The sequence below is a fragment of the Balaenoptera acutorostrata genome, chromosome 8 (genome assembly GCF_949987535.1).
Source record: "Balaenoptera acutorostrata chromosome 8, mBalAcu1.1, whole genome shotgun sequence".
Taxonomy (NCBI): domain Eukaryota; kingdom Metazoa; phylum Chordata; class Mammalia; order Artiodactyla; family Balaenopteridae; genus Balaenoptera; species Balaenoptera acutorostrata.
The window spans coordinates 36,664,328-36,690,181 of NC_080071.1; the positions used below are offsets into that span (position 1 = coordinate 36,664,328).

At 52.5% G+C, this 25,854-nt stretch overlaps 4 protein-coding genes across 6 annotated transcripts; all 4 read left to right on the forward strand.

Moving 5' to 3' along the window:
- Positions 1–217: 217 nt before the first annotated feature.
- HOXD11 (homeobox D11) lies at positions 218–14,838 on the forward strand. Of its 2 annotated transcripts, XR_009008978.1 has the most exons (3): positions 218–989; positions 1,721–2,176; positions 14,753–14,838. XR_009008978.1 is itself a non-coding variant. In XM_057550905.1 (2 exons), exons 1-2 carry the CDS (start codon positions 218–220, stop codon positions 1,954–1,956), a joined length of 1,008 nt encoding a protein of 335 aa, XP_057406888.1. In that variant the 3' UTR covers positions 1,957–2,526. The 2 variants fall into 2 exon arrangements, 1 of the variants encoding a protein (XP_057406888.1); XM_057550905.1 differs by lacking the exon at positions 14,753–14,838 and having other exon boundaries at positions 1,721–2,526.
- On the forward strand, positions 9,667–12,723 carry HOXD10 (homeobox D10). The gene is made up of 2 exons (XM_007190424.2): positions 9,667–10,429; positions 11,766–12,723. The coding sequence occupies exons 1-2, from the start codon at positions 9,685–9,687 to the stop codon at positions 12,041–12,043; spliced, it is 1,023 nt and encodes a 340-aa protein (XP_007190486.2). The 5' UTR covers positions 9,667–9,684; the 3' UTR covers positions 12,044–12,723.
- Positions 14,839–15,367: 529 nt separating the features above from the next.
- HOXD9 (homeobox D9) lies at positions 15,368–17,849 on the forward strand. Its single transcript, XM_057550904.1, has 2 exons — positions 15,368–16,531; positions 16,879–17,849. The coding sequence occupies exons 1-2, from the start codon at positions 15,742–15,744 to the stop codon at positions 17,118–17,120; spliced, it is 1,032 nt and encodes a 343-aa protein (XP_057406887.1). The 5' UTR covers positions 15,368–15,741; the 3' UTR covers positions 17,121–17,849.
- Positions 17,850–22,522: 4,673 nt separating this feature from the next.
- Positions 22,523–25,713, forward strand: HOXD8 (homeobox D8). Of its 2 annotated transcripts, none has more exons than XM_057550906.1 (2): positions 22,523–23,869; positions 24,248–25,713. In XM_057550906.1, exons 1-2 carry the CDS (start codon positions 23,320–23,322, stop codon positions 24,541–24,543), a joined length of 846 nt encoding a protein of 281 aa, XP_057406889.1. In that variant the 5' UTR covers positions 22,523–23,319; the 3' UTR covers positions 24,544–25,713. The 2 variants fall into 2 exon arrangements, with proteins under 2 accessions (XP_057406889.1, XP_057406890.1); XM_057550907.1 differs by having other exon boundaries at positions 24,251–25,713.
- Positions 25,714–25,854: the final 141 nt, after the last annotated feature.

Here is a 25,854-nt window from a genome sequence, read left to right on the forward strand (position 1 = left end):
AGTGTGTTGCGAGCACTGATATAGATATAAGGACATTTCTCTCCATGGCGTCACGTGACATAATTACCACCAGAATCAATCAAGATGAATAGCACGTCAGCTCCCGGTGGGGATTTTTGCTTAGTTGATCCTGGCCCAAGCCTCTTGTGCAATCGATGGCTCAGGTTGGCGGCGCGGGGAGCGGCCCGGGGCTCGCCGGCGCGCACGCCGCGGAGCCATGAACGACTTTGACGAGTGCGGCCCGAGCGCAGCCAGCATGTACTTGCCCGGCTGCGCCTACTATGTGGCCCCGTCGGACTTCGCCAGCAAGCCGTCGTTCCTGTCACAACCGTCGTCCTGCCAGATGACTTTCCCCTACTCTTCCAACCTGGCGCCGCACGTCCAGCCCGTGCGCGAAGTGGCCTTCCGCGACTACGGCCTGGAGCGCGCCAAGTGGCCATACCGCGGCGGCGGCGGAGGCGGTGCAGGGGGCGGCGGCGGCGGCGGCCCCGGCGGGGGCGGCAGCGGCGGCGCCGGTAGCTACGCTCCCTACTACGCTGCAGCGGCGGCGGCGGCGGCGGCGGCGGCGGCGGCCGAGGAGGCGGCCATGCAGCGCGAGCTGCTCCCGCCCGCGGGCCGCCGTCCGGATGTGCTCTTTAAGGCGCCGGAGCCGGTGTGCGCTGCGCCCGGGCCGCCGCACGGCCCCGCGGGCGCCGCCTCCAATTTCTACAGCGCCGTGGGCCGCAACGGCATCCTGCCGCAGGGCTTCGACCAGTTCTACGAGGCTGCACCCGGGCCCCCGTTCGCCGGACCGCAGCCCCCTCCGCCGCCCGCGCCGCCGCAGCCCGAGGGCGCCGCCGACAAGAGCAACCACAAGACGGCGGCCAGTGGCGGTGGGGGAAGTCCCTGCGCCAAGACGACCCCCGGCTCGGAGCCCAAGGGGGCGGCAGAGGGCGGCGACGGCGAGGTGCCCCCGGGGGAGGCGGGGGCTGAGAAGAGCGGCGGCGCAGGTAGGCACCGGACGTGGGGTGGGCGGCTGGGCGCGGGGGCCGCGGGCGCGGGGGGGCGGAGGGGCCTCCCTCTGCTTGCGCAGTTTTATGTGCTACTTTATAAGCGTTCGAAGGGGTTTATACATCCTATAAGATTTCCCGGGCCGTTGTAAAGCGTGTTTACGATAGGAAACCAATTTAGGTGGGCTTAAGGTAGACTTCGATGAGGACATTAATCGCTGCAGAGAGCTTTCCCCCAGTTTTGTGCGTGCGGTGAGGGGGGTTGGTCGTAGAGACCATGGAGGGAGGGAGGAGAGATTTCAAGCCAATTTGTGAGTGTGGACACTCGAGCCTCCTGCTTTTAAAGGGGTGGGGGGGCGTTGGGTTGGGGAGAGTTTGATGCTTGAACTGGACTTTATCCAAGCCGCTGGCTGCCCGGCGCGCTCGTGTTTCTCTCCCTTCCGAGTCCCTCTCAGAGCCTGCCTCGCCCTCTGCTTCCCCACCTCGATGCCAGGTCGTGTGTGTGTGTGTGTGTGCGCACGTGTGTGTGTCTGGGCGTGAACACACGTCCACGCCCGCACTCTCCTGTGAACGCCCATATATCATCCCCCACGACGCAGGCAGGGCCTTTCAGCGGCAGCAGGAGACGTCCCCAACGGGCCGAGGCCTGGCCCTCGCGCGGGGCCTGGGCGGGCAGCCGGGGGGTGGGCAGGCAGTGGCCTCTCTCACCTCTTGGTCTTTTTGCCTTGCAGTGGCCCCCCAGCGATCCCGAAAAAAGCGCTGTCCCTACACCAAGTATCAGATCCGCGAACTGGAACGGGAGTTTTTCTTTAACGTGTACATAAACAAAGAGAAAAGACTCCAACTTTCTCGGATGCTCAACCTCACTGACCGGCAAGTCAAAATCTGGTTCCAGAATCGCAGAATGAAAGAAAAGAAACTGAACAGAGACCGTCTGCAGTATTTCACTGGAAACCCCTTATTTTGAGAGCTCCAGGAAGCACCCCTCTCCCCTGAGCCCCACTCACCCACTCTCCTCCCCACCAGCCTGCCCTGGGCAGGCCCAATGTCCTTGGGTTTAATGACGCCTCTTCTCTGTGGAACTCCACGATTCCTTCCCACGGTCAACTCGGGACCTCCCAGCGACCACTGCAGCCTGCGGACGAGGTCGGGGACTTGGCCGAACGGATCCTAATAAGGGGAAAATGGTAAATGCAAACGTCCCTTTACAATTTTACCGCCAATGCGCTGTTGTTCTCCCTCCCTCTCTCTGAGCTCCCGTGGGCACGCTGTGGGATCTGTAGAGAGTTAGGCCGAGGGGCTGGAAGGCGCTTGTTTTTGTTCTGAGTTTAAGGGACCGCATCCCTTCCCCTTGGTGAATGCAGATTATTTAAACTCTGGGGAATGTACCTTTGGTCTGTCGTATCAAGGCATGGGTCACTGTCTTTTGTGTGAATAAATGGTTTCTAGTAAAATGGAGGTTACAGCTTCAATACACTGTATGAATTTTCCTCTTTGAAGAAGTTTAGTGTCTGATTAGGATATTTTAGTGGCCAGAACCTTCTCTTCCAAGCAACTGAAAATCAAGTGAAATGCTTTTTAATCCCGCTAAAATAAGAGTCGTTCCCTCCCATCCTTTCTAGGCTGCACTGGCATTAAAAATCACTTTAAGGATGAATCTCTGAATTGAAGATGTGAGCCAGCCATACTGGTGCTGCCTTCTCCAGGCCATGAGGTTGGGGCAGCAGGAACCTAAGAAACAAATCTCCTTGCCCACCCCACCCCCAGTGTAGTAAACTTGGAATTCCTGAAAAAACAAAAGAAACTTAAAAAAAAAAAACTGCTTAGGAGACCAAATTCACTCTTAACAAGCTGTCAAGGAGGCAGGGTCCCTTAAAAGAAGAAATTAAAACTAGAACCTCTCATTGGAAAAAAAGAAACTAGTTTGCTAAAGGGAAGGTATCAGTGGGTGGAGAGGGCCTGGGTCCTTGTTGGTGTCACAGGGGCTTGGAGCAGAGAAGGTAACCCCTCCTCCCTGGAAATAGGGCCCAGGGCTGCAGACCCACTTCTCACTACATTTACTGCTTCAAGGTAAAGAATGTGGTAGGGGCCGCACTGCACTTTATGTTGCAGGGCCAGGCCAGGCTGTTTACAAAACCTTGAACTGTCTAGACAACACCATAAAAGCTAAAGTTCTAAACAGCTTAATTGAGTTATATTATACACCTTCTGGTGGGCCCAAAGGAGATTTCCGCAATGTGCAATAAACGGGAAGAGTGAGAAGAGCTTCTCTTTCTCTGAAAAGAATAAAGTGAATCTTATGACTCGTAACCTCTTGTAAGCCCAAAGTCAAAAAATAAATCCATAAGAGGCACAGCACCCCATGCATCTTCCAAGGGGGCATGCATTTCCAAATGCAAAATTTTTTTGATTACCAAAGCTTTTGAGGGGAAGGAAAAACATAAGTGCATAAGTGTATGCCTTTGAACTTCCAAAATGTCAAGGTCATCACCTTTAACCTTTCTGAATAATTAGGTGCCTTAAGGTTCTTCTGTGATATTCAACTGCCACCCACTCTCATGCACACATGCTCACACACATCCAGACCCACACACACGTTTATGACCACACAGAATCATATCGGGGGCTCACCATAAATCTAAGCCAATTCCTGATTTCAGGATCAATAACCTTAATTTCCCTTCAAACATTTGTGTAATTCAATAGCAATTGACTGCTTTTAAAAATACTGGTTATATTAAAATGTCTACCAGCATGCTTTTAATACAGCTAGGAAATGCTGGGGTTGTTTTTTTTTTGTGGGGGTGGGGGAGTCATATATAGCAGTCCTTTAGCTCTAATGAAGAACCGAGGTTTTAAAAACAGGTATTTGAAAAAGGAAGGTATTACAGACTTAACTTCGTTATATTTGAAAAAATTTGTCACCCTATCAAATAAATTATTGCACTTCCTATGATATGGAACAAAAGAAAATATATTTATACTGTTTCCAAAAATGTCCCTCAACCTTTGGTTAAAGATACAATAGAAACAAAGCCTACAGTGGAATAACTTCGTTCAGAAGGGGATTCCTTTGTTTGGAATTCTAGGCATCCGTTACAGTGTCAGTGCCCTAGTAATGTGATCGTTCCAGGAGATTTAAACTGGTTTATTTCTGTCTCTCTCCATCTATCTCTCGCTCTCGCTCTCTCTCTCTCTTTTAAACTGCGTCTAAATGTAGCAAGCTTGTATGTCCACCACCGTAGGAGAGCCGAACCTAGAGATACCATTTCGCGTTTGCCTGGCCTTGGAGAGCCACACGGGGGCGTGCTCACGTTCCAGAAGCCGCATTTGTCGGAGAGGCAGCGGTACCATATCTTTCCAATACTGGATTCTAATACTGGATTCTAATAGCGGTTAGAAATCGCTGAGGTGTTTGATGTTTGTTTATTCTAAGCAGCCATGAGGTTGGGAAGTTGTATAAAGACAGAGGAACGGGAGCAGATTCCTGAAACAAGAGATCACCTAATCGTTGTCTTCTTAAAGATAAAGCTGTTGCAAAGAATACCTCGGTATAACCTGGTGGTGTCGAGGAGAGGTTTTTAAAAGACAAATATGTGCATTTCAAAATAGGTCATGCCACTGCGAGTTAATTAAATTACGGAAATCAGTTTTCTTGGTGGTTTGAATGTGGAGAGCCATAGGAAGGTAGAACCACCCCTGCCCAAAACCGCGTCCGCCTTGCACGCTCTCCGACCGCCTGGGGTGATTAAAAGGCTTTTGTTTAAGACAGATCAGGGAGCCGGCAACTTAGCTGAGTGTGGTCTCAGAAAAATGAGACGCGTGGGGACCTAGCGGGTTGTTCTGCGCGAGGGATCTCCCCACCCCCGGTCGTGCCTGGCGCTCGGGGCTACCGGTAGCACCGGGAGGCGCAGGCAGGACTGAGTTGGGGCGCCCGGGCCAGATTGGGCTAATGTGGTTGCGCGGAGCGTCAGGCAGTCCGGGAAATGTTTAAACTTCAAGGCGTCGTGGAATGGGGAATGCATTTGAAGCAAACGGGCTTTGCTTTTGACAGAACCCTGGCCAGCCTTCCAAGCCGTCTGCTGGCCTTGAGCGCCGAGTTTGATTTTGGCACAAGCTCTTGGAAGCAGTTTTCTCACTGCGTGCCCTCCTCGACCCCACTCCCACCCTGAAAAGCCCCTGACATTGCAGAGGGCCTGTGCCACCATCCGCCGTCCAAAAGGGAAGTTCCAAAATGAAGGGTGGCAGTTCTTTCTTTCCCGAAGTTCATTGTAAGTACATGCAACCTCGGAATTAGTGAGGACCTCCTCAGCCCCGCTGTCTCTACTCCCTCCCTCCAGGCCCTGGACCGAAGACTCTGGGTCCACCCCTGGGAGTTGGCATCTGCTTCAGTGGAGGCTGGGGGCCATGAGTCTCCCCACCCTATGGGAGGCGCCAGCCAGAGGCATTGATGTTCCCCACGCATACCCTGGCTCCTGCCTGTCTGACCGTGGGCCCAGCTTAGCTATTGTGAATCGACATTTCCAGGAGCCTAACCCGGGCCTCAGTCCAAGTGGGGTGAGAGCCCCCCTCCCCAAATGTCATTGCGTTCCTCTTTAGGCAGCTCTAGTGGGGGCGCTTGTGGCCTTTCAGGGACCCTTGGCTTTAACTGGCAGCCTCCCCCAGATCACGGATGCTTAGCAATCTGCAGTTCCTTTCCTCTCAGCAGCGCCCAAATTGAGCCTGAAAAAGGTCAGGGAATTGGATCAGGACTTCTGGGGGCTGCAGACCTGACCTCTCTTGATCATTCGCAGTGTGTGGGGCTCATAGAGCATGGCCACATGTCTTGAGTCGCTGAGGTCTCAGATCCTGAAGTGGAGGGAAATTGGGAGAAGTAGTCTTTTGTGTCTGCAAAGGGAAGAGGTTCCTAGACTGCCGGTCCTTTTGCATGTCTCCTTAGACCCCTCTTTGCATTGGTGGTGGCTTCTCTAGCCTCCCCAGTTGCCCCCTTGACTTCTTTTCACATTGGCTGGGAGATGCACGGTGCAATCCGGAAGGGTGCTCTGAGGAAGCAGCTTTTAAAATTTCTGCCCATTCACTCTGCCCCCCAAAAGTGGCACAGCCCTGAGAGGCCACTCAGGGCCCAAATTCAGGGTGAACCTAGCCCCAGGTCCACTCAGGCCCAGGGCCGCTGCTCTTCTTCCCAGTGACAGGAGAGCAGAGATACAAGCCATTTCTTGATTGCAAATGCTAATTTCTTGCTAAACCGACCCTTTTAATTTTTCTCTGGAAAGAACTGTGCCAGGGAGAAGAATGTCTTGGTACAATTGTGGATATTCATCTCCTTTATTGTGCAATATTGATTTATTATTAATGGTAACTGCTCTAACTGATCTAAAGATGATCGAAAACAGCAGCTATGCAGCTGCATTAAATACTTGTAAGCAAAATAAAGCCTGGCCTTGAAAGCCTTGCTTTTTCATTCCATTTGCTTTATCTTAGCCTTAGAGTCTTAGGCAAACTTTCCATCCTCCCAGGCTCAGATCATTATCTTGTATTATTTCTATTTTGCTTGATTTTTATAATAAAATCTCTCTGAAATATTGGCAGTCTCTGGCCTCAAGGAGCTGGTCTGAAGACAGAAATTTGAAAAAGAATAAAAGAGAATTTTGTAATAATAGATCCAAAATTATATCTGATACACATTTTTTCCCCTGTGAGTGAAGAATACCTATTTAAAACCAAATCCAATGTGGGAGTGACTTTTGAGCTTGAAGGCACAGGGAGCTGAAACAAAGTCCCCCCAAATTCGGAAGGCAGATCCTGCCTGTCCTGGCTCATGGCAGACCTACCCGTTCGGTGAGGAATCGCTGGTTTTTAGCTTGGATGTTTTATTTATGTATAAATAAAGATTATGAAAGGGCATTTGATGGGCATAAAATTCTCGATTAGATTGAACACTCTTGCCTCCCTTGTGGGATAGAGAGAATTGGACAACGGATTCCCAGCAGCTCCCTTGGCCGACAAGCAAAGGGAGGACAGTGCTGGAGCGCCAGGCTGGCGTCAGGGCGCCTGCCACGAGCGTGTGGAGTGGGCACTTTGTCCAGCCCTGGGCATGCTTAGCTGTGGCTGAGATCATGATCTCCGTCTTGAGAGAAAGCAAATTTCAGGGTGCTGGTCAGTGGCTGTTAGCTTTGAATAGGACCTTAGCAGACTAGAGTCAAAAGTTGGGTTTTTTCCCTGCCTTCCTCACTCCCCCACCCCCAAGCTTAAAAACAGCCACCCCTGCCGAAGGTAATGTTTAAACCTCCACTTCTTCGGCGGCATCCCGCAGCCAGAGCAGTTAGAGGCGCCAGGCTTTTAACCTGACAATGATGTTGTATTTGAACAGCTGCGTAAAGGTTTAAAAGGTCTGTCTCACTGCCACTGCGGAGTTTTTTAAAAGGGGTTATTGTTTGGGCGAGGGCACTGTGAGGCGACAGCCGAAGCGGTCCCAAGGATGAAAATAATGTCCAACGACTGTTTCCACCAGGTCAGGGGAGATTCCTTTTGGGGAGGGGTGGACAAAGGGTTTGTTGGAAAAGGTTTTTGTGAAGGAGCGAGCGGGCTATTATGTCCCCCATAGGCTGAGCATCAGGCTCCAAAAAAAAAAAAAAAAAAAGTTCTGCTGAGGCAGAAACCCAATTTGCGCACAGGTTCAGTCTCTGGGCCTGAAATCCAAGGCCAGCCCATGACAGGACTAGTGTGGGGAGAAGAAAACACGGATGCCTTCCTGGGCAGAGAACTGGTTTACGATCAGAATTTTCGGGGCCCTTTTCTTCTCTCGGATGCAGGAAAGGGGATCCGGGAAGCCGGATCGGCTCCAGCGCCCTAGCTGGGGTCCCTCGTCCAGGGCAAACCTTGGAAATCAAGGTTAAAGCTCCCTGCTGCTGCCCGGAGGCCACGGCTTCCGAAGGACTGCTCACCGCCTGCAACCAGAGAACAAGGGAGGAAGTTGTTGAAGAAGTTTCTCATAAAACTCTGAGTTTCCATGGTGGTGCTGGTGGTTGTTCTTTTAATGAGGTTGACCACAACCCCAGACTAAATCCTCTTTATAGAACTTTCCCTCACCAAAGGAAACAGAGGACTGAGGTTCCCCCACCTCTTTTTTCCCTCCCTTCCCTTACCCAAGCAGAATCGAATCATGTCAAATACTTTTAGGAATTGTCCCAAACTATAAAACTCAACTTCTGACAAAAGTGTAGCTTTTAATATTTGACAATTTGTGTTAAAACAAAAATTGACCTTCTTGGTTAGCAGCGAAGGGGAAAAATCAATAGTATAATTTTCAATAATTCATAAAGCAAACGCCATTATGCTAAATCTTAACTATTAATCTTATCCTTTACAAAGTCTCAGTTGATTTGTTAATAAAATATCTTCCCGTGTGTGGCAACAGCGGGTATAACTCTTTAAAAACCTTCAGAAGCCAGAAAATTACCAAGTAGCCCAAGAATGTAGATGAGAATTTTATTGATCACCCTGATTCTTCTTAATATGTATTAATAAATTCCACAACCTTTTGTACCTTGCACTTGTCAGAAACCAGCGCTTTTACAAAATCCATAAAAGGAAAACATATTTTCTGTGCAGAAGAACCAAATGACACCTTTACATCTCTCTCTCTCCTGCTTGGCCCAGTTTTCTAAAACTTCCGGAGTCTGAGGGCGAGAGTTTCCTCCTTTCCTAGAAAAGTCTTTTCTCTCTTCCATCCTCTTTGCCCTCTACTATCAGGGCGTGTGGGGAGGGAATCCTTGGTTTAGTTGGTTTAGTTCTTCCGCTGGGAACCCGGGGGATGCTTTCGCGGATAGCGAACTGCTGGCGAGGGATTGTCTCCGGGCTGAAAGCTCCCAGCGGCCCGACCCGCGGAGATTGGGGTGTGGTTCCACGGAGAGCCGAAGGCTCGGGTAGCCCACCGGGGCGCGGAGGCGCTGGGAGCTGGGGCGGGCGGGCCGAGTCAGAGGACAGCGCCGGGGCCGGGCCGGTCCTCGGGGCTCCGCGGGGCCGGCCAGCTGCGTGGCCTCTCGGCCCTCGCGGCCCTTCTCGCCTCCGCTCCCCAGGATATCTTGGCCGCGTCTCCGCACCAGAGCTCTTTCCTGTGGACCCTTGGGGTGGTATGTCTCAGAGCCTGGGGAATCCAACTCACCTTCCCAGGCTGCCAGGGACAAAATGAACCAGGCTGGGCCCCCAACCCCGCCCTCGCCCCGGCCCTCTTGGGCGCCTTCTGCCTGGGCGTGTGCGGAGAATGCTTCTGTGTGCTGGCGCCACGGCGCCCCGGCTTCCCTCCCCGCGTGTGTCCTCCCGGAGACCCCTCGGGCCGAGACTTTCCTTCCGCCTGCGGGGCCCAGCGGCTGGAGTGGGGGACGCGAGTGGGGCGGGCGGGCCGAGCGAGCCCCGGGAAGCTGGCGGACGGCGGAGAGTGCTGGGCCGGTTGTCTCCAGCGCGCACTATCGCGGGCGCGTAGTAGATGTCGCTGTTGTCCGTGCTTACGCGGCCGGCTGGCCGGGCTCTGGAGCACGTGACCTGCGAGGAGGCTGCGGCTCAAGGCCATTTTCAAATCTCATTGGCTTGGTTGTCATGTGGTCGGCAGAGGCATCCACAATTACACGGGGAATGTTTTCCTAGAGATGTCAGCCTACAAAGGACACAATCTCTCTTCTTCAAATTCCTCCCCAAAATGTCCTTTCCCAACAGCTCTCCTGCTGCTAATACTTTTTTAGTAGATTCCTTGATCAGTGCCTGCAGGAGTGACAGTTTTTATTCGAGCAGCGCCAGCATGTACATGCCACCACCTAGTGCAGACATGGGGACCTATGGAATGCAAACCTGTGGACTACTCCCGTCTCTGGCCAAAAGAGAAGTGAACCACCAAAATATGGGTATGAATGTGCATCCTTATATACCTCAAGTAGACAGTTGGACAGACCCGAACAGATCTTGTCGAATAGAGCAACCTGTTACACAGCAAGTCCCTACTTGCTCCTTCACCACCAACATTAAGGAAGAATCCAATTGCTGCATGTATTCTGATAAGCGCAACAAACTCATTCCTGCTGAGGTCCCTTCGTTCCAGAGGCTGGTCCCTGAGTCCTGTCCCGTTGAGAACCCTGAGGTTCCTGTCCCTGGATATTTTAGACTGAGTCAGACCTACGCCACCAGGAAAACCCAAGAGTACAATAACAGCCCCGAAGGCAGCTCCACAGTCATGCTCCAGCTCAACCCTCGCGGCGCGGCCAAGCCGCAGCTCTCGGCCGCCCAGCTGCAGATGGAAAAGAAGATGAACGAGCCCGCAAGTGGCCAGGAGCCCGCCAAAGTCTCCCAGGTGGAGAGCCCCGAGGCCAAGGGCGGCCTTCCAGAAGAGAGGAGCTGCCTGGCTGAGGTCTCCGTGTCCAGTCCCGAAGTACAGGAGAAGGAAAGCAAAGGTCGGTATGAGCAGAGTTGCCACCCCAGCGGGGCGCGCAGCCCGGGAACCCGGCAGAGAGAGGGAACGCCTGGGTGCCCAGTGCCGAACCCGGCAGCCTGGGGCCCCGACTGGCAAGTGCCACTCCTCCCCGCTCTTGGAGGGGCAATCTTAGTCCCGAGATGGTTTCTGCTTTTCCCGCGCTGCCCTCGCCCTCCTGGCTACTCCTGGCCCCGCGCTGATGGCGCCCCGGCAGAGGAAGGGCTTGCTGGGTTTATTTTTCCTGCGCTAGACCTGAAATGCAACAAAAGAGCGCAAATGAGACCTGCGGCTGGTAAACACGGCCCCAGAACCTCCTTTCTCCAGCTCAGATTTGTAGTCCCAGCCCTGCCTTTCACCCAATGATGATTTTAAGGTGGTCCAAGGCACCGTGTTCGTGTTCAAGTGTATGCACCCCGCATCCTGCGAGCTTGGGGGCGGCAAGGGGAATGAGGTGGCTGGGCCGGTTGGTGCTTGGGCCGAAGAACAGGGCTCCTTGCCTCTGCGGAGCTAGGTAACCTTGGCTTTGTCTGGGGAAAGTGCCGAAAGCTTTGCAATCCATTTGCAAAGGGGGCAAAGGCAGAAGGGGGAGAGAATGGAATGTGTGTGGCCCACCCAGCAGGGCCAGCCTTAGGGCTGGGCAGGGCAAAGAGCCAGGGGCTCTGGCTTTTCTGCCCCTGATCCTCTCCCCCAGTGCTCAGAGTTGGGCCACAGCAAGGAGCTACATTTCTGGGAGAATGTTTTTGTGTGGGGGCAAGAAGGCATAAGAATTCAGGAAATTCTTGGGCACACAACGATGCCCAAGCAGGGAGGAGAAGTTGTACTCGGTTATCTTTTGAAAGAGAATTGGCACCTATAAACCTGGCTGTGTGGGGCTCCCTGCCTGCCTAGGGGAAGTGGGAACGAAGTGGCAGACTTGGGGATCTGAGGAAGCAGTGGGGTTTGTAGGCTTGTCAGGCTGTGGCTTGCTTCTTCCACTCTAGCCCTGTTGTAAGATGATCACTTAAATGTTGCTGGTGAGATCCTGAAAGTTTACTATTGTACTAATATTTTGTGCGGGTCAGAAAGTAGAGAGAGAGAGAGAGAACGCTGACACAGAGGGCGAGAGTACCCACCCATCGTGTCATTTGGGGTATTTTAACTAATCTGGCATCATTTACAAATCCCTTCCAGGGCCCACCTCGTGTGAGTAATGTGTAATACCAGCATTTCCCAAAGGGCCTGGCTGCCAGAGGGGTCATGGCCAAGGGTACATTTGAACAGACTGAGAGAAAAAAAAAATTCTTGATTTTTTTTCTTTCTCCCTTTAATTTTGTTAGAGGAAATCAAGTCTGATACTCCAACCAGCAATTGGCTCACTGCAAAGAGTGGCAGAAAGAAGAGGTGCCCTTACACTAAGCACCAAACGCTGGAATTAGAAAAAGAGTTCTTGTTCAATATGTACCTCACCCGCGAGCGCCGCCTAGAGATCAGTAAGAGCGTTAACCTCACCGACAGGCAGGTCAAGATTTGGTTTCAAAACCGCCGAATGAAACTCAAGAAGATGAGCCGAGAGAACCGGATCCGAGAACTGACCGCCAACCTCACCTTCTCTTAGGTCCGAGGCCCGTCCGAGGCCCGTCAGAGGCCAGGATCGGAAAGGGGGCACCGACTTCCAGGGCCGAGTGCTGGAGGATTGGGAAGGCGGAAACAAAACCTTCATTGCTCTCTGTTTTTTTATTTGTTTTTTGTTTTTGTTTTTTTCCTGCTAGAATGTGACTTTGGGGTCATTCTGTTCATGCTGCAAGTGATCTGTAATCCCTATGAGTATATATATATATATTAAAAAACTAGCACATGTAATTTATTATTTTTTTCATCGTAATGCAGGGTAACTATTACTGCGAATTTTCATTTGGGTCTTAACTTATTGGAACTGTAGAGCATCCATCAATCCACTCGTCCATCCAGCAATGTGACTTTTTCATGTTTTTCCTAACACAAAAGGTCTGTGTGTGTGGTTAGTCCATGAGCTCATGGCGTTTTGAGTACATCCAGTACTTAAAAGTACTTTTACATATATATTTTAAAAAGATTAAGAAAACCCACAAGCTTTGTGGGGAGGGACTTAAAAAGCACATTACAATGTATCTTTTTGCAAATGAGTTTAGCAATTGTCCTTGGTGAGATGGAATATTGAGACTTTGCCTTGTAGCCTTTCCCTTGTGGTGCATCTATGGTTTGGTAGAAGTACAACAGCAACCTGTCCTTTCTGTGCATGTTCTGGTCGCATGTATAATGCAATAAACTCTGGAAACAAGTGTACTCCCTCTGCTTTCTGAAATGGAAATATGTTATGGTGGAAATGAAAGACTTTGGTGAGATTGTCTTCCTGTTAAACTGCTTGTTTGGGGCAGTTGTCGGGGTGGTAGAGAGCAGGGGAGGGGAAATGGGAGAGAAAAGCTGAAGGGGGTCTTTGGTGCTGAAATTTGGCAGTGGGCAGGGGAGTGATAATCCTAACTGTATGTGCTGTTTTCCTAGTTGGGAAGAAGGAGGGTCCTCTCTCCCCCTCCCCCCATGATAGTAACATAATTGATTTGTTAGTGGGTGTGAGCTTCCCCTCTAGTCTCAGCCTGGTAAGTAAGCCTGTGCCCAAACCGCATTTTCCTCCCAGCTCCCCACTTGTGTGTCTTCCTCTCTTTGGTTTTGGTTGTGTTATTTTTAATGCTTTCAGTGGAGTCTTGGAGATTTCTGGCTGGTGTGCCATCATCAGGGGCTGGGTTGAAATCAGTCTTGCCCACCCGGAAGCCGCCAGGCCTCCATTACAGGAGCAAGGACAAGCAGCAACTTAGCATTGCATCGGATCCGATTCGGCCCCCATTTTCCTCTCCCCCACCCCCATCCCCATTCCCCATCCCCATCCCAAGCGCAAGACAGCCAGGCCAAAGTGAAGTCGAGGATGGGTGAGTTTTCCCATCCCACGTTGCCCTGGTTTCCTTGTGGAAGGATTTTATGCTCAGTCATTACCTTTGAGTGACCTACATGAAAAAATTTTTTAAAGGAAGAAAAGGTTTTCCCCAGTTAATCCTCCCTCTATTTAATTACAAAATGCTGATTGGAGCCATTGTATCTGGGAGGCAGGAAAATATACGAAGGGTGACCGAAAGAGAATTTACAGATGAACATGACTTCCCATGAAGTCGAATGTTCCAGCTACCACCATGACTCAGAAAACTCCAGCCAGCTTTCACGTGTGTGTGTGTATAGATAGATAGATAGATAGATAGATAGATTGCAGGATCCTCAGCCCAAGAGGGTCCAGACCTTAGTCTGGCCAGGGAGAAGAGAGGAGAGGCCTTGGGGGGATGAGCTGACAGAGAATTCGTTACCCCATGTTGTACTGTGGTTTCAGAGGGTCTCCAATAGATTCAAGCAGCTTCACAAAACACGTCCTTTTCATTTGTCCCCTTTTTTAGGGGGTCTGAGCCTTAAAACCGTCATCCAAGGAGTCTTTGGGAGACTCAGTATTTATTCAGAGTTTTAAACTTCCTCCCGAAAACGAAGAGTCTTTCCCAGTTCCAAGACAGAACACCTTAGGGGAGCCATTTCCTAGGGTGGAAGAGGGACGGCTGCGCATCAGTGCCAGGTTGAGAACACTGGAATAGATTTGCCCAGACCTCCATTGGTTGGGCAGAAGAGGAGGGCAATTTTAGCTTCTCAGTTTACCGCCTGCGATGTGGGGAGCACCATTCATTGTTGACAGGGGGCCGTGTCTCGGAGGAAAACCCGTGCTACAGGCAAAGGCAGCTCCTCTGGAATAAAATCAGAAAGCCACTGGCAAAGGCAATCGATTAGGCCAGAAGTAGCCATTTCCCCCTTCCTTTCCGGGGCTCGAGGTGGGCTGGGAGCCCTCCAAGGGTGCGCTGGGCAACTTGTAGAGCGAGGAATATATCCTCCACCGCCGGCGCCCCGGCTGCTTTTGTCTCGGCTCCCAGCCGGGCTTCCGAGGCTCTGTACCATGGATTTGGGAGTGACAATGGGCATTTCCCTCAGATTCAAGGCTGCACAGCCTTACCTTTGGAGGCTTAAAAAAAAGAAAGAAAGAAAGAAAGAAAGAACAGAATTCCTAAGAGAGTAGCCCAAGGACCAAGCCATTTAAAAGACATATCCGGAATCCACTCAGCGGCCTTTAAGTGGGAACCATGGGAAGCGGCCTGGCCCAGGGAGATGCTGGCCTCTTTGAGGCGAGTCGGGGGCGGGGGGGCAGCGGGTGGGAGCGGGCCTGCACTACAATCTGGGTTCTGCCCTTTGGCGTGTTCTCTTCCAGGACCTTTCCAGAAGTCCCGAAGAAGACAAGGCACCCTGGCCGCCACTGTCCGCGCGGTGCCCACTGCCAGCTTGCGGACACTTCCGAGGGCAGACAGAGCCCGGGCGGTGGCCGCCGCCACGCCCAGCCCACGGGCCAGGCCGCCCCAGCTCACCCCTCGGGCCTCGGCGTGTGCTCAGCCTCACGTCGGGGGTGTGTGTGGCTGCGCGCGCGTGTGAGTGTGGTAGGGGGAGGGGGCCCTCTGAGCTGCTCCATCCGTCCGTTTTATTAGAGACGCATTAATCTATAATCAAATACACCTCATAAAATTTTTATTGAAAGGCATAATATCATTACAGAGGTCTTCCACCTGTTTTAAACAACACGACAAGCTGTGAGAGAGCGTGTGTCTGTGTGTGGGTATGCGTAGGGAGGGGTGGGTTTGGGTCGGGAGAGAGGCACGGGGAGAAGAACTCCCCTCGGGCGCCAGGGGGGCCGCCTCTGGAGGCCGTCCTGTCTCGGGCCGCACCGGCTCCGCGCTCCCCCACGGGCTACTCTGGGCTCTGCCAAGTGCTGGGTGCGCCCACGACGCACGGCCGGTAGCTCCGAGCCCAGGCACTGGGGAGGCAGCACCAGCTCCGGACTGCAAGACCGAGTGCGGCCAGAAGTGGGGAACAAATAGTCCCCAGCGCCTCCTCCGGCCGCGATCAGGCGTGTGGTCCCAGCCGCCGCCGGGCTGGCCGAGTCAGGCCGGGTTGAGCCCGGCGCACGGGTCGGGACCCGCGGGCTCTAATTGCCGCGCTTATGTTGATGATTTTTTTTTTTTTAATCACAGCAGCCCCCAGTTTAGCGGACTGATTTACTCCCGGTATTGGTAAATATGATCACGTGGGCCGCGCGACCAATGGTGGAGGCTGCAGCCTGCGAACTAGTCGGCGGCTCGGGCGCCGGCGGGGAGCGGCGCGGCGGCGGGCAGTGTAACCTTGGGTGGGAGCGCACGGCGCCTGAAAATGTCCTCCAGTGGCACCCTGAGCAACTACTACGTGGACTCGCTCATAGGCCATGAGGGCGACGAAGTGTTCGCTGCGCGCTTCGGACCTCCAGGGCCTGGCGCGCAGGGCAGGCCCGCAGGTGTGGCCGACAGCCCGGCCGCCGCAGCCGCCGAGTTTGCCTCGTGTAGTTTCGCCCCCAAATCGGCCGTGTTCTCCGCCTCGTGGTCCGCGGTGCCCGCCCAGCCCCCAGCGGCGGCGGCGATGAGCGGCCTCTACCACCCATACGTGCCCCCGCCGCCCCTGGCCGCCGCCGCCTCCGAGCCCGGCCGCTACATGCGCTCCTGGATGGAGCCGCTGTCCGGCTTCCCGGGCGGTGCGGGCGGTGGCGGAGGCGACGGTGGCCCGGGGCCCGGTCCCAGCCCTGGCCCCAGCGGTCCACCCAACGGGCGCCACTACGGGATTAAGCCTGAAAATGGAGCGGCACCGGCCGCCGCCACCGCCGCCACCACCACCTCCACCTCCACCTCCTCCTCCACTTCCTCGTCTTCCTCCTCCAAACGGACTGAGTGCTCCGCGGCCCGGGAGTCCCAGGGGAGCGGCGGCCCCGAGTTCTCGTGCAACTCGTTCCTACGGGACAAGGCGGCAGCAGTGGCTGGGGGAACCGGGCCCGGGGCGGGGATCGGGTCTGGGTCCGGGGCAGGCGGCTCATCGGAGCCCTCGGCTTGCAGCGACCACCCGAGCCCGGGCTGCCCGCTGAAGGAGGAGGAGAAGCAGCATCCGCAGCCGCCGCAGCAGCAACTTGACCCAAGTAAGTGCAAAAGAAATTGCCCCCTGATTTATTGCTGAAACCTGTAAGGCTCGAATGTGCAAAACTGATAGTTTTACTAACCTATAAAAACGTCTAGACGCCTACCCTAGCCTAGGCGAGCAACACACATCCATAAAAAAGCTTCCCATAACCACCTACCCTGGGCGCGCGGTTTGTACGGTAAACAGAGAGCGGGCATTAAGGCTTTTTATGATAATTCCCCCCAAGTTGTGAAAAGCAGCCATCCTTGGTGAAATTAATTTAACGACCTCTCTCCCCCACCCTGTCGTCTCTCCCTGCCTCCCCTCCGCCCCTCACTCCCCTTCTCCAAACACCCCTCTTCATAGACAACCCCGCAGCAAACTGGATCCACGCTCGCTCCACCCGGAAAAAGCGCTGTCCCTACACCAAATACCAGACGCTTGAGCTAGAGAAGGAATTCCTCTTCAACATGTACCTCACCCGGGACCGGCGCTATGAGGTGGCAAGGATTCTGAACCTCACAGAGAGACAGGTCAAAATCTGGTTCCAGAATCGTAGGATGAAAATGAAAAAGATGAGCAAGGAGAAATGCCCCAAAGGAGACTGACCCGGCGCGGCGCTGGTGGGACCGCTCGGCTTTGCAGTGGCAGAGGGTTTTTGTGTGTGTGTGGGTGCTTGATTTCCAGAAGTTCTCCAGCGATTCGGACATTTCCCCACCCACCCACCCCGGCCTTTTTTTTTTTTTATGTAGAAGTGACTGTGTGGTTGGTTTCTGTGAGGTATTTGGGGGACTGTATTTGCTCGCTTATGTGTTGGAGAAACCAAGTGGCTTCTGGGGTGTTGCCCTATCCCGCTCCCCCGTTTCCTGTCCCTTTGGTTCCTTAGGAAATGCTATATTTTGTGAGTGCACGCCGGCTTGAGGAGCCCTCTCCTGTGTAAATGTCCCCTATGTTTCTGAAAAGTGCTGTAGTTTAGCCCCCAGCGCTGCTCAAGCAGGGGCCAAGCGCACCCCACTTCCGAGAGCGAAGGCAGAGCGACGACAATGAGGAGGCCGGCCTAGGCTGAGCCCGGCCGTGTTGCCCACCGGTTACGAAAGCCCACTTTCCTCAGGGAGCCCGCGGGCCCTCCACTGAGACCTGGAATGAGGCCGAGAGAGGAGCCCAGGGCCTCCGGTGGGTCGGGGGTTTCTTCTCAGTGCACTGGAGGAGCCGCTCTCTCCCCGGGAGGGCTTGGCTCCCGTGGGCGGCCGCGGGTGTAGGCCCTCCCGGTTCCTGCCTGAGGACCAGTTGTAAATGTTACCGCTTCCTACCAATAAATGCTGACCTGATCAAATGGAGCCCAGACGCTGGCCCTGAACATTGTGTGCTTGCTTTCTCCGGCTCTCTGCAAAATGTCACCCTCATGGGACTTCTCCCCCATCCCTGGGAAGGAGACGCTGCTAAAAATCCGGGGCCCTTCCACCTGAGAGGTCTCTCTGATGTGCCTCTGAGTCTCCCTTTGGGTGGGCAGACCCAGCCTTGAGCACAGCCCCTGGGGGCACTTGGCCGTCCTCCCCCTGCGCCCCCGCCGCCCAGCCTGCTTCCAGTGCCTCTGCGAACTCTGTGCCCTGGGCCCAGTGTCAGCCTTGCAGCAGTGCCAGCGGCCCCACGGGCTCCAGAAGCCAGGCACCCTCTCGCTGGGGCTTTGACGTACCGTACCCCACATCTCCCTCTACTCATGGAGTCGCAGCCATCGACACCCCGTCTCCAAACCAGGGAGAGGCCAATTCTGCACTCTGGGGCAACTCCTCCAGGTCCGCGGGGCTGGCTGGCTGGCTCCGGGAGGGCTGAGCCGGTTAGACTGTGAGCTTCCGCTCCTCCCCACAGGAGCCCCAAAGTGACCTTAGCAGATCAAAATGGTCAAGGCTCTCGTCCGCAGCTATCCCCACCCCGCTGCCCCCTCCCCCCACCCTGTTTCTGTGTGTTTAGCCCCCAGCTCGGCCCTCTGAGGGCCGCGTTCAGAGGCTAAAATGAAGGTCATTGTAAGTGAAGGATCGGGCCCAGCCCAGCCTTTGCAGGTCGGAGAGGCAAGCTGCGGCGCCGGGCGGCCAGGGCTGGGCGGAAGGCGGGGGCGATGGCAGAGTTTTGGGGGATCCGGCTGAAAGAGGGGACTTGAAGGAAAAGCAGAGGGGGGCTGGGAGGGAAACCCAAGGCCCAGATCCGGCAGAAGGTGCTGCGTACCCCCGCCCCTGCGGCCAACCCGATACCTTGGGCTCTTTGAAAACAGGAAGAGACAAGGTGTCATAAAGCCATCGAGCCGGCGAGACGTCTGGAGGTAATGAGTTTACGACAAGCCCGGCGCTTCTCTTTGAAACCATCTCATTTTGATGTTTGTGTTTGTGGGAGGAAAGGAAAAATGCAGACAAAACTGGGTCTTAAAATCTGGACAATAAAATGTAAACAGGACTCTGTTGGACTAAGAAGGCAGGGGCTTGGGACCCCCGGATGAGGTGTGAGCACCTAGGGAATAAAAATGGAGGGCGGTAGGAAGGAGGAGACGATATATTTCTGATTTTTAAAATGGGCTGGGTATTAGAAGTAGCCGGTGGGTGGCTCTCAATAATATTTGACTATGGCCGCCTTCTAGCTTGTACTTTGAAAAAGAGAAAAATAGGCCTGTTATTTGGGGGTGGGAGAGTTAGTGATCTTGGGTCATTTACTTAGGCCGAGCGTCTCCCAGCCGCATGGTCGGCGGGAAAAGATGCAGTTACTTAAATGACCTTTCACAAAAATATCTGGCTCTCCACTGCAAACCTCGTAGCAGAAACATTGTTGGAAATTATATCTATTTGCTTATAGAAAAATTAATCGTTACAGCTGAATTGGAGGAAAGAATTTTTGAAAATGAGAAAAAAGATTAACCTCTCAGGAAACACCTAAACTGATTAAAGTCTTGGCTTTGAAAAAAAAATCAAGTGGAATGCTTAGTCAATTCACTTCACTATGTGACTTTTGATATAAATTTAATGTCTCATTTATTGTGCATAGAAGTTCCAGTGAACAGGGCCTTTTCAGACAGCCATTCAGAGATACAGCTTAAGCTTTTAATTTGACTTCTATCCTCCCTCCATTGTCCAGTGAAATGGGCCTGAAGCATTAAAATTACAAAGTTAAAGTAGCAAATATTCACGATTTAATACCAAGTGTAACGGCTTTAAAAGAAAAAAATTAACAAATGTAACTTCTATAATTTCTTAGTTTTTGAAGTCCCTGGCTCCATTGGGGAAAAAAACAGGCCTGTTGCAGTTGATATTTAGAAAGTTGTGATTTTTTAAAATCTAGCCCATCCTGTAATTGTGGGCGATTACAGAATGGGGACTTACTGTGTCTGGCAAAAGAAGGGCTGGAAGCTTTTGAAAAAGACACTACTGGAAGCTCTTGGGAGCCCAAATAGCTTTGGCATTCAGGAGCCCCTGTTTGCTGCACTTGACTCGTCGACAAAGGGATGAAGCATTATTAGTGTCAGTGATCCAAGCCCCAGTCAAACTAAAGAATAAGATTGGAAATGGTTTGAGTCGAATAAAGAGAAGGTAAGCTCCGTCGGCTAGAGGTGGCATTTAGCCACTAGAGAGCGCCGTTGCTCCACTTTGTGATAGTAAAGCGGGAGTTGCGGCGGAAGAAGGTTTTGATTAAAGACACTTACAATCTTATTTTAAATTCCAAATTACGATAAATTTAAGCAAAAAGAAGCAATGTGCACTGTTAAATTCTCCAGAAGGGTTTGTTAGTTATAAAATTTTGGCTTAGGATTTCAGAAAATTTGGACTACGGCACAGCTGAAACTATAAAACCTTATGGTAAATCAATGCATTGTATCAAAACAGAAATGTGTAAAAGCATACATCTTTATTTACGAAGTTAATCGCACTCTGTTCCCATTCAGATTATAAACAGAATGCTTGAAGGGAAAAACAAAAAACAAAAAACTAAGTGTTTTGTCCCAAGAGGAAATGTTGTGTTATAATGTTTTCTTAATTAGGCCAGAATGCGTAGAAATGAATTCTGTAGTGTTTCTTTTTCGCTCCCCGCCCCCCCGCCCCAGGAATCACAAAGTTCTAGAAGGTGCCTTGTATTATTGAGATCTAGGCTCGTTCTTCTTTTTCCCCCATTCCATCCCAAAACTGACTATCGAGGGTTTAAACACGCACACGCACACACGCCAAACAGTGAAATAAAAAGGCACAATTACATTCCAAGGCTTTATTGAAAATAATACTCTTTTAACTGGGTATTTGCAAGATTGGAGTACAAATCGTTAACTGTCAGAATCAGTTCGTTCGCCTTCGGATTTAAAGGAAACTTTACCTGGCGATAACTGGCAGAAAACAACAACAAAAAACCCTTACCCGTCACCACGCCGACAACAAAAGCCTCCTTGCACTCCCTGCTAATTTAAAAGTTAAACAAAGCATGCCTTTATCATTTGGAGATTCATTAGAAATCCGTTTACCTTAACCATTTTCAGCTATTCTCTGTAGAAACAATTGAGTCTTAAACTTTATCTTGTTATGCCTTTCCATCTCGACCTTATTTTCTCCATTTGCAAAACATGATACTCAGTCCACTCGGACTGACCTCAGGAGCTCACTCACAAGCTGGGCCAACCCACAAGGATGGGGGGGTAGTTGAAATCACTCGCCTGCTGCACCTTTGGGAGCCGTCTGGGGGTTTTAGACGTTCGCATTTGGCGTGAAAAGCCGGGGAGGTGTGTTTTAGCTTTAGCTGGAGCTTCCTCGGTGGGCTCGGGAGTGTTTTTGAGGTCGGTTCCCAAGGCCGGTGGGCCTGGCGTCCTCAACAACAATGGATCATCCCAAGGAAAAGGGTCACCCAAAGAACCCACGAAAAAGGCAGAATAGGCAAAGGAAAACGCACTCAAATGTAGAGACCTATTACATTTATTGGACATGAAAACGGGAGGGGGGAGTGGGAGATGTGGGGAAGAGAAGGCGAACGGTGGTGTAACGCCAAGCGGCTTCAAAGCGAGTTTCTAAAATCAGGAATATTTTGCCGATTCACACTCGATTTCCCCTCATGACACGGGACGTTCCTCTTCCTCATCGCTCATAAGCTAGAACGAGCCTTCTCTTTTTTTTTCTTTTGGAAAAATCGGTAACTTTTAAAGCTGAGCCCGGCACCCGCTCTCGGCGGTAACTTCACCGGCTTGTTGGATGAACTAGAATCGTTAGAAGACGCGCGCCGCCTGCAGCTGCTTGGAACCGGCGCGATCCGAACGCCGGCCCGGAGGCTCCTTGGGGGGACTCGCGGGCGTCGGTCCCCCGTGCTCCGCCCGGGGCCACCGCCTGCCCTGGTCCGCTCCGCGCAGGGGCTGAGACCCGGGAGTCGCGCGTCTTGCCCGAGGAAATACCACCCACCCCAGCGTGAGTCCTCCCTTCCCGCCTTGGAACATTTCTGTCCGCTTTTCTATTTACTCCCTCAGCAATGCTAATGTTCCCCCCCCCGCCCCGCCACATTCTTCAGCCTCCCCCCTGCGCCTGGTACTGACGTCTATCGAGGGTGAAATGATGGAAACTATATTCATGGGCATGATTTCCATTAAATATCAATTAACCTGGGAGCCTCAGCCAGGCGTGCAGTGCTTCAAGGGTAAATGTACATCTCATTTCCACAAGGCCCGCTCGGCTGGAAAAGAAGGGCTTAGATTCGCTTTGATAATGCAAGGTATTGGGGTCACCCTTGTGGCCTTTAATCAAATTACTTGGATAGGACCTAACGCAAATGTTCGGTCCGGATCTTCTACACGGCTTGCCCTCGTTCCCTGGGCTGCGCCCGCGTGTCCAAAGGCGCAAAAGCCACAGCCAGCCTCTGAGGGGCTGCTCCAGGGGCCCGGGGAGGGAGTCATTTGCTCCACAGCCTCCTGGGAGTGGCCTCCCTGCCTCCCTCCCCGCCAAGTGTAAGGCTCTGCTGCGCCCCCGCCCCGCCAGCCGTGGCCCGCTTTCCCTCGGCCCCGGGGGCACGGCGAGCCCTTGGCAGTGCGGCTTTATGGGCCCCCTTTAAGGCCGGCGGAGGCATCTCCCAGCCACTGTGAGGCGTCCATCGTGTGCGCAGTGTCGCCTCCGCGCGGATCCCTCCGCGCGGTTATCTCGCGTTCATCTCGCTCCCTCTCTGCGCAGTGGTTTGGTGCGAAAATGCCTCGCTGGGGCGCACCGGGGTGGCAGCCTCGGCAGCGGCGGCGAGAGCGGTGGGAGGGGGCTGCGGGCGGGGGCGAGGTGAGAGGTGGCGGCGGGCAGAGGGTGTTTTTTTCCTTTTCCCTCCAGAGCGGGGGTTTGTAAACCGAAGCCAAAGAGTGTCCCCGTGGGCCGGGCGTACTTTTTTTCTTGTCCGGTGCGCTCAGGGCCGCCTGGTGCCTGAGAGGAAACAGTGGAGGCAGCGGGGCAGGTCACCCGGGGCGTCGGCGATTTTATTGAGGCCGAGCCGGCGCGCGCCGGGAGAGGCCGGGCGGGCGGTGGAACGCGGGGGCTGGGTGAGGCCCCGCGACCCGCCAGGGAGGCGGCGCGAGGTAGAGGCGGCGGGCGCGAGAGCGGAGAATGAGCGCCCAGTAGCCGAGTGCCCGCGGCTACCCGGCCTCAGAGGCGACGCGAGGGCGGGCGGGCGGCAGCAGCAACGTAGCCCGGCGGCCCCAGCGGCGCCAGCAGCCGCCCCAGAGGCCCCCGCGGCAGTGCGGTCGTGCTGAGGCGCGTTCCCTGCCTGCTCCGCGCCGCCCGCCCGCCCGGGGCCGCCCTTCCTCGGCCCCTGGCCGCCGCCGCCCCGATGAGCTCGTACTTCGTGAACCCGCTGTACTCCAAGTACAAGGCGGCGGGCGAGGCCATCAATCCCACTTACTACGACTGTCACTTCGCGCCCGAGGTCGGCGGCCGCCACGCCGCCGCCGCCGCCGCCTTGCAGCTCTATGGCAACAGCGCCGCCGGCTTCCCGCACGCGCCCCCGCAGGCGCACGCGCACCCGCACCCGCACCCGTCGCCGCCGCCTGCCGGGCCGGCTTGCGGTGGTGGGGGCGGCCCCGGTCCCGGCCAGGAATACTTCCACCCCGGAGGGGGCAGCCCGGCCGCAGCCTACCAGGCCGCCCCCCCTCCGCCGCCGCCGCCTCCCCCCTGCGGCGGGATTGCCTGTCACCGGGAGCCCGCGAAGTTTTACGGATACGATAACTTACAGAGACAGCCGATTTTTACGACCCAGCAAGAGGCCGAGCTGGTACAATATCCTGACTGTAAATCGTCCAGTGGTAATATTGGCGAGGACCCAGACCACTTAAATCAGAGCTCGTCTCCTTCTCAAATGTTTCCCTGGATGAGACCACAAGGTTGGGATGCTTTTTTTTTTTTTTTTTAAAGCGGGGAGAGGGGGAGAAATCTGCTTTCATCTCACGTTCTAGCTTTAAAACTCCCTTTTCCTCTCCCTCTCCTTTTCCTTTTTGTGTAGCTTACAGTGACTCTTATAAAGTAAGGTAAACTTTTTTTTTTAAGTGGAAACCATGTAAAGATGATGGGGACAGAATAATTGCAAAGACGTTTTCTCTGCCCCTCTTGACTGCCCATCCTATATGTATATCAGACGTAAGGAGAGTTGTGTATATTTCACCCTTTAGACCCGTTCCATAAACCTTCAGCAACCTGCAGATGCACCATTACATTTTTAAAACATTTCTTTTCCTTTTTTTTTTTCTGTTTGTTTTAATCAGCAGCTCCTGGTAGACGAAGAGGAAGACAAACCTACAGTCGATTCCAAACCCTAGAGCTGGAAAAGGAATTCCTTTTTAACCCTTATCTGACCAGGAAGAGAAGAATCGAGGTTTCCCACGCCTTAGCCCTCACCGAGAGACAGGTAAAAATCTGGTTCCAGAACAGGAGAATGAAATGGAAAAAGGAGAACAACAAGGACAAATTCCCGGTTTCCCGACAGGAGGTGAAGGATGGGGAAACCAAAAAGGAAGCCCAAGAGCTGGAGGAAGACCGAGCCGAAGGCCCGACAAATTAACTTCCACCTTAAAAATTTTACCGCAGATTATTGAAACTAATGATCAGCATATGCTGGTGAACACCACCTATTTTCTTTGTTGGAAAGGACTTTACTTGTATTTCAAGCTACCTTCATGTCACTGCTCTTGAGGTTTCTGCGCTTTGAGAGGGATTTGGGTGTTTAAAAAAAAAGTTTCTAGTGTCGTATAGAAACAGCCCTTGAGCTGTCCTATGTAAGAGTAATTTGATACTGACCTTGTAGCTATATTTTTATAATGGTAGTTTTTAATGGCTGAGCTGGTGATTTTGCCTCAACAACGTAAACTTCCTAATGATTAGCACTAAATAATTGAATATAAAATGCTTTATTAATCAAGTGCACTTGAACATTTTAAATCTTTTCTTTATGGTGAGTAAATTAAAAGAAGTCTATTAATTTTTTAAAAAAAATTATGCCCGCAGAATATTTACTTTATATTATTTGATTAAAATGTATTATTTATATTTTTTCTTTCTACTTTTATAATGAATGGTTCGGGTGCCTTTTGTTTACTCCTAAAAGGTTTCTTTGAGTATTTTGTAAATGTAATATCTCTGGGAAAAAGTCTGGGCCAAATATTCAAAAAGCACATGTTAGCTGAAGAGTGTAATGTGTAGTCCTGGCTCTGAAGCTTCCTTAAACTTGGGGAAAATGTTGGGCCAGTGACAGAAGTTTCAGGACAATGTCAAAGTTGACATTTAATAATTTTTCTATAGTTTATACAAATTATGGCAATTTAATCATCTAGAGTGAATGAATACTTGAAAAGCCAATTATAACATTTTCACTCATATACTTTTTACTTTGGCAAGTCGCCTTGTGGAACGCCTCTCGTTTCTGAACTTGCTTTCGTTTTGAACTGTGCTTGGTATTGCCTGAAATTGCTAGGTCTCTGTGCTGTGGCCGCCGCTGTGATTCCGTTTTTTTGAGGAGGTGCCGTATTTATTTGTATTCCCTTCGCTCTGTTTGCACGCCCATTTGTGAGCCAACTTGCTGTGCACGTCTCAGATGTCGGTTGGTACGTCCTCTACTGTTCTCCAGGTTGGCCTTACCTATTTGAAACAATCCTTGAGAGCAAATGCAGAAAAATCCGAGTGTAAACAACCGCTGCAGAACATAGCTAGCTCCTTAATAAAAGAATGAATCTTTTTCTAGAGGTAGTGTCTTTGAGCGCCGTCAATAACCCTTTTCCTGAGTCAGGAACAATTGCCTGGGCTCATGTGAAGGCAACATCCTGCTAAAGCGTCTATTGGATTTTTTAAAAGGGGGGGAGTTATGTGCACCCTTGCT

What these genes read in the sequence shown, in the direction of transcription:
- HOXD11 (XM_057550905.1), top strand. Translation starts at nt 218, where the DNA reads ATGAACGACTTTGACGAGTGCGGCCCGAGCGCAGCCAGCATGTACTTG. An exon ending in TGAGAAGAGCGGCGGCGCAG is followed by an intron (nt 990 to 1,720) that starts GTAGGCACCGGA and finishes TTTGCCTTGCAG; the next exon opens with TGGCCCCCCAGCGATCCCGA.
- HOXD10 (XM_007190424.2), top strand. Translation starts at nt 9,685, where the DNA reads ATGTCCTTTCCCAACAGCTCTCCTGCTGCTAATACTTTTTTAGTAGAT. An exon ending in ACAGGAGAAGGAAAGCAAAG is followed by an intron (nt 10,430 to 11,765) that starts GTCGGTATGAGC and finishes TAATTTTGTTAG; the next exon opens with AGGAAATCAAGTCTGATACT.
- HOXD9 (XM_057550904.1), top strand. Translation starts at nt 15,742, where the DNA reads ATGTCCTCCAGTGGCACCCTGAGCAACTACTACGTGGACTCGCTCATA. An exon ending in GCAGCAGCAACTTGACCCAA is followed by an intron (nt 16,532 to 16,878) that starts GTAAGTGCAAAA and finishes CCCTCTTCATAG; the next exon opens with ACAACCCCGCAGCAAACTGG.
- HOXD8 (XM_057550906.1), top strand. Translation starts at nt 23,320, where the DNA reads ATGAGCTCGTACTTCGTGAACCCGCTGTACTCCAAGTACAAGGCGGCG. An exon ending in TCCCTGGATGAGACCACAAG is followed by an intron (nt 23,870 to 24,247) that starts GTTGGGATGCTT and finishes TGTTTTAATCAG; the next exon opens with CAGCTCCTGGTAGACGAAGA.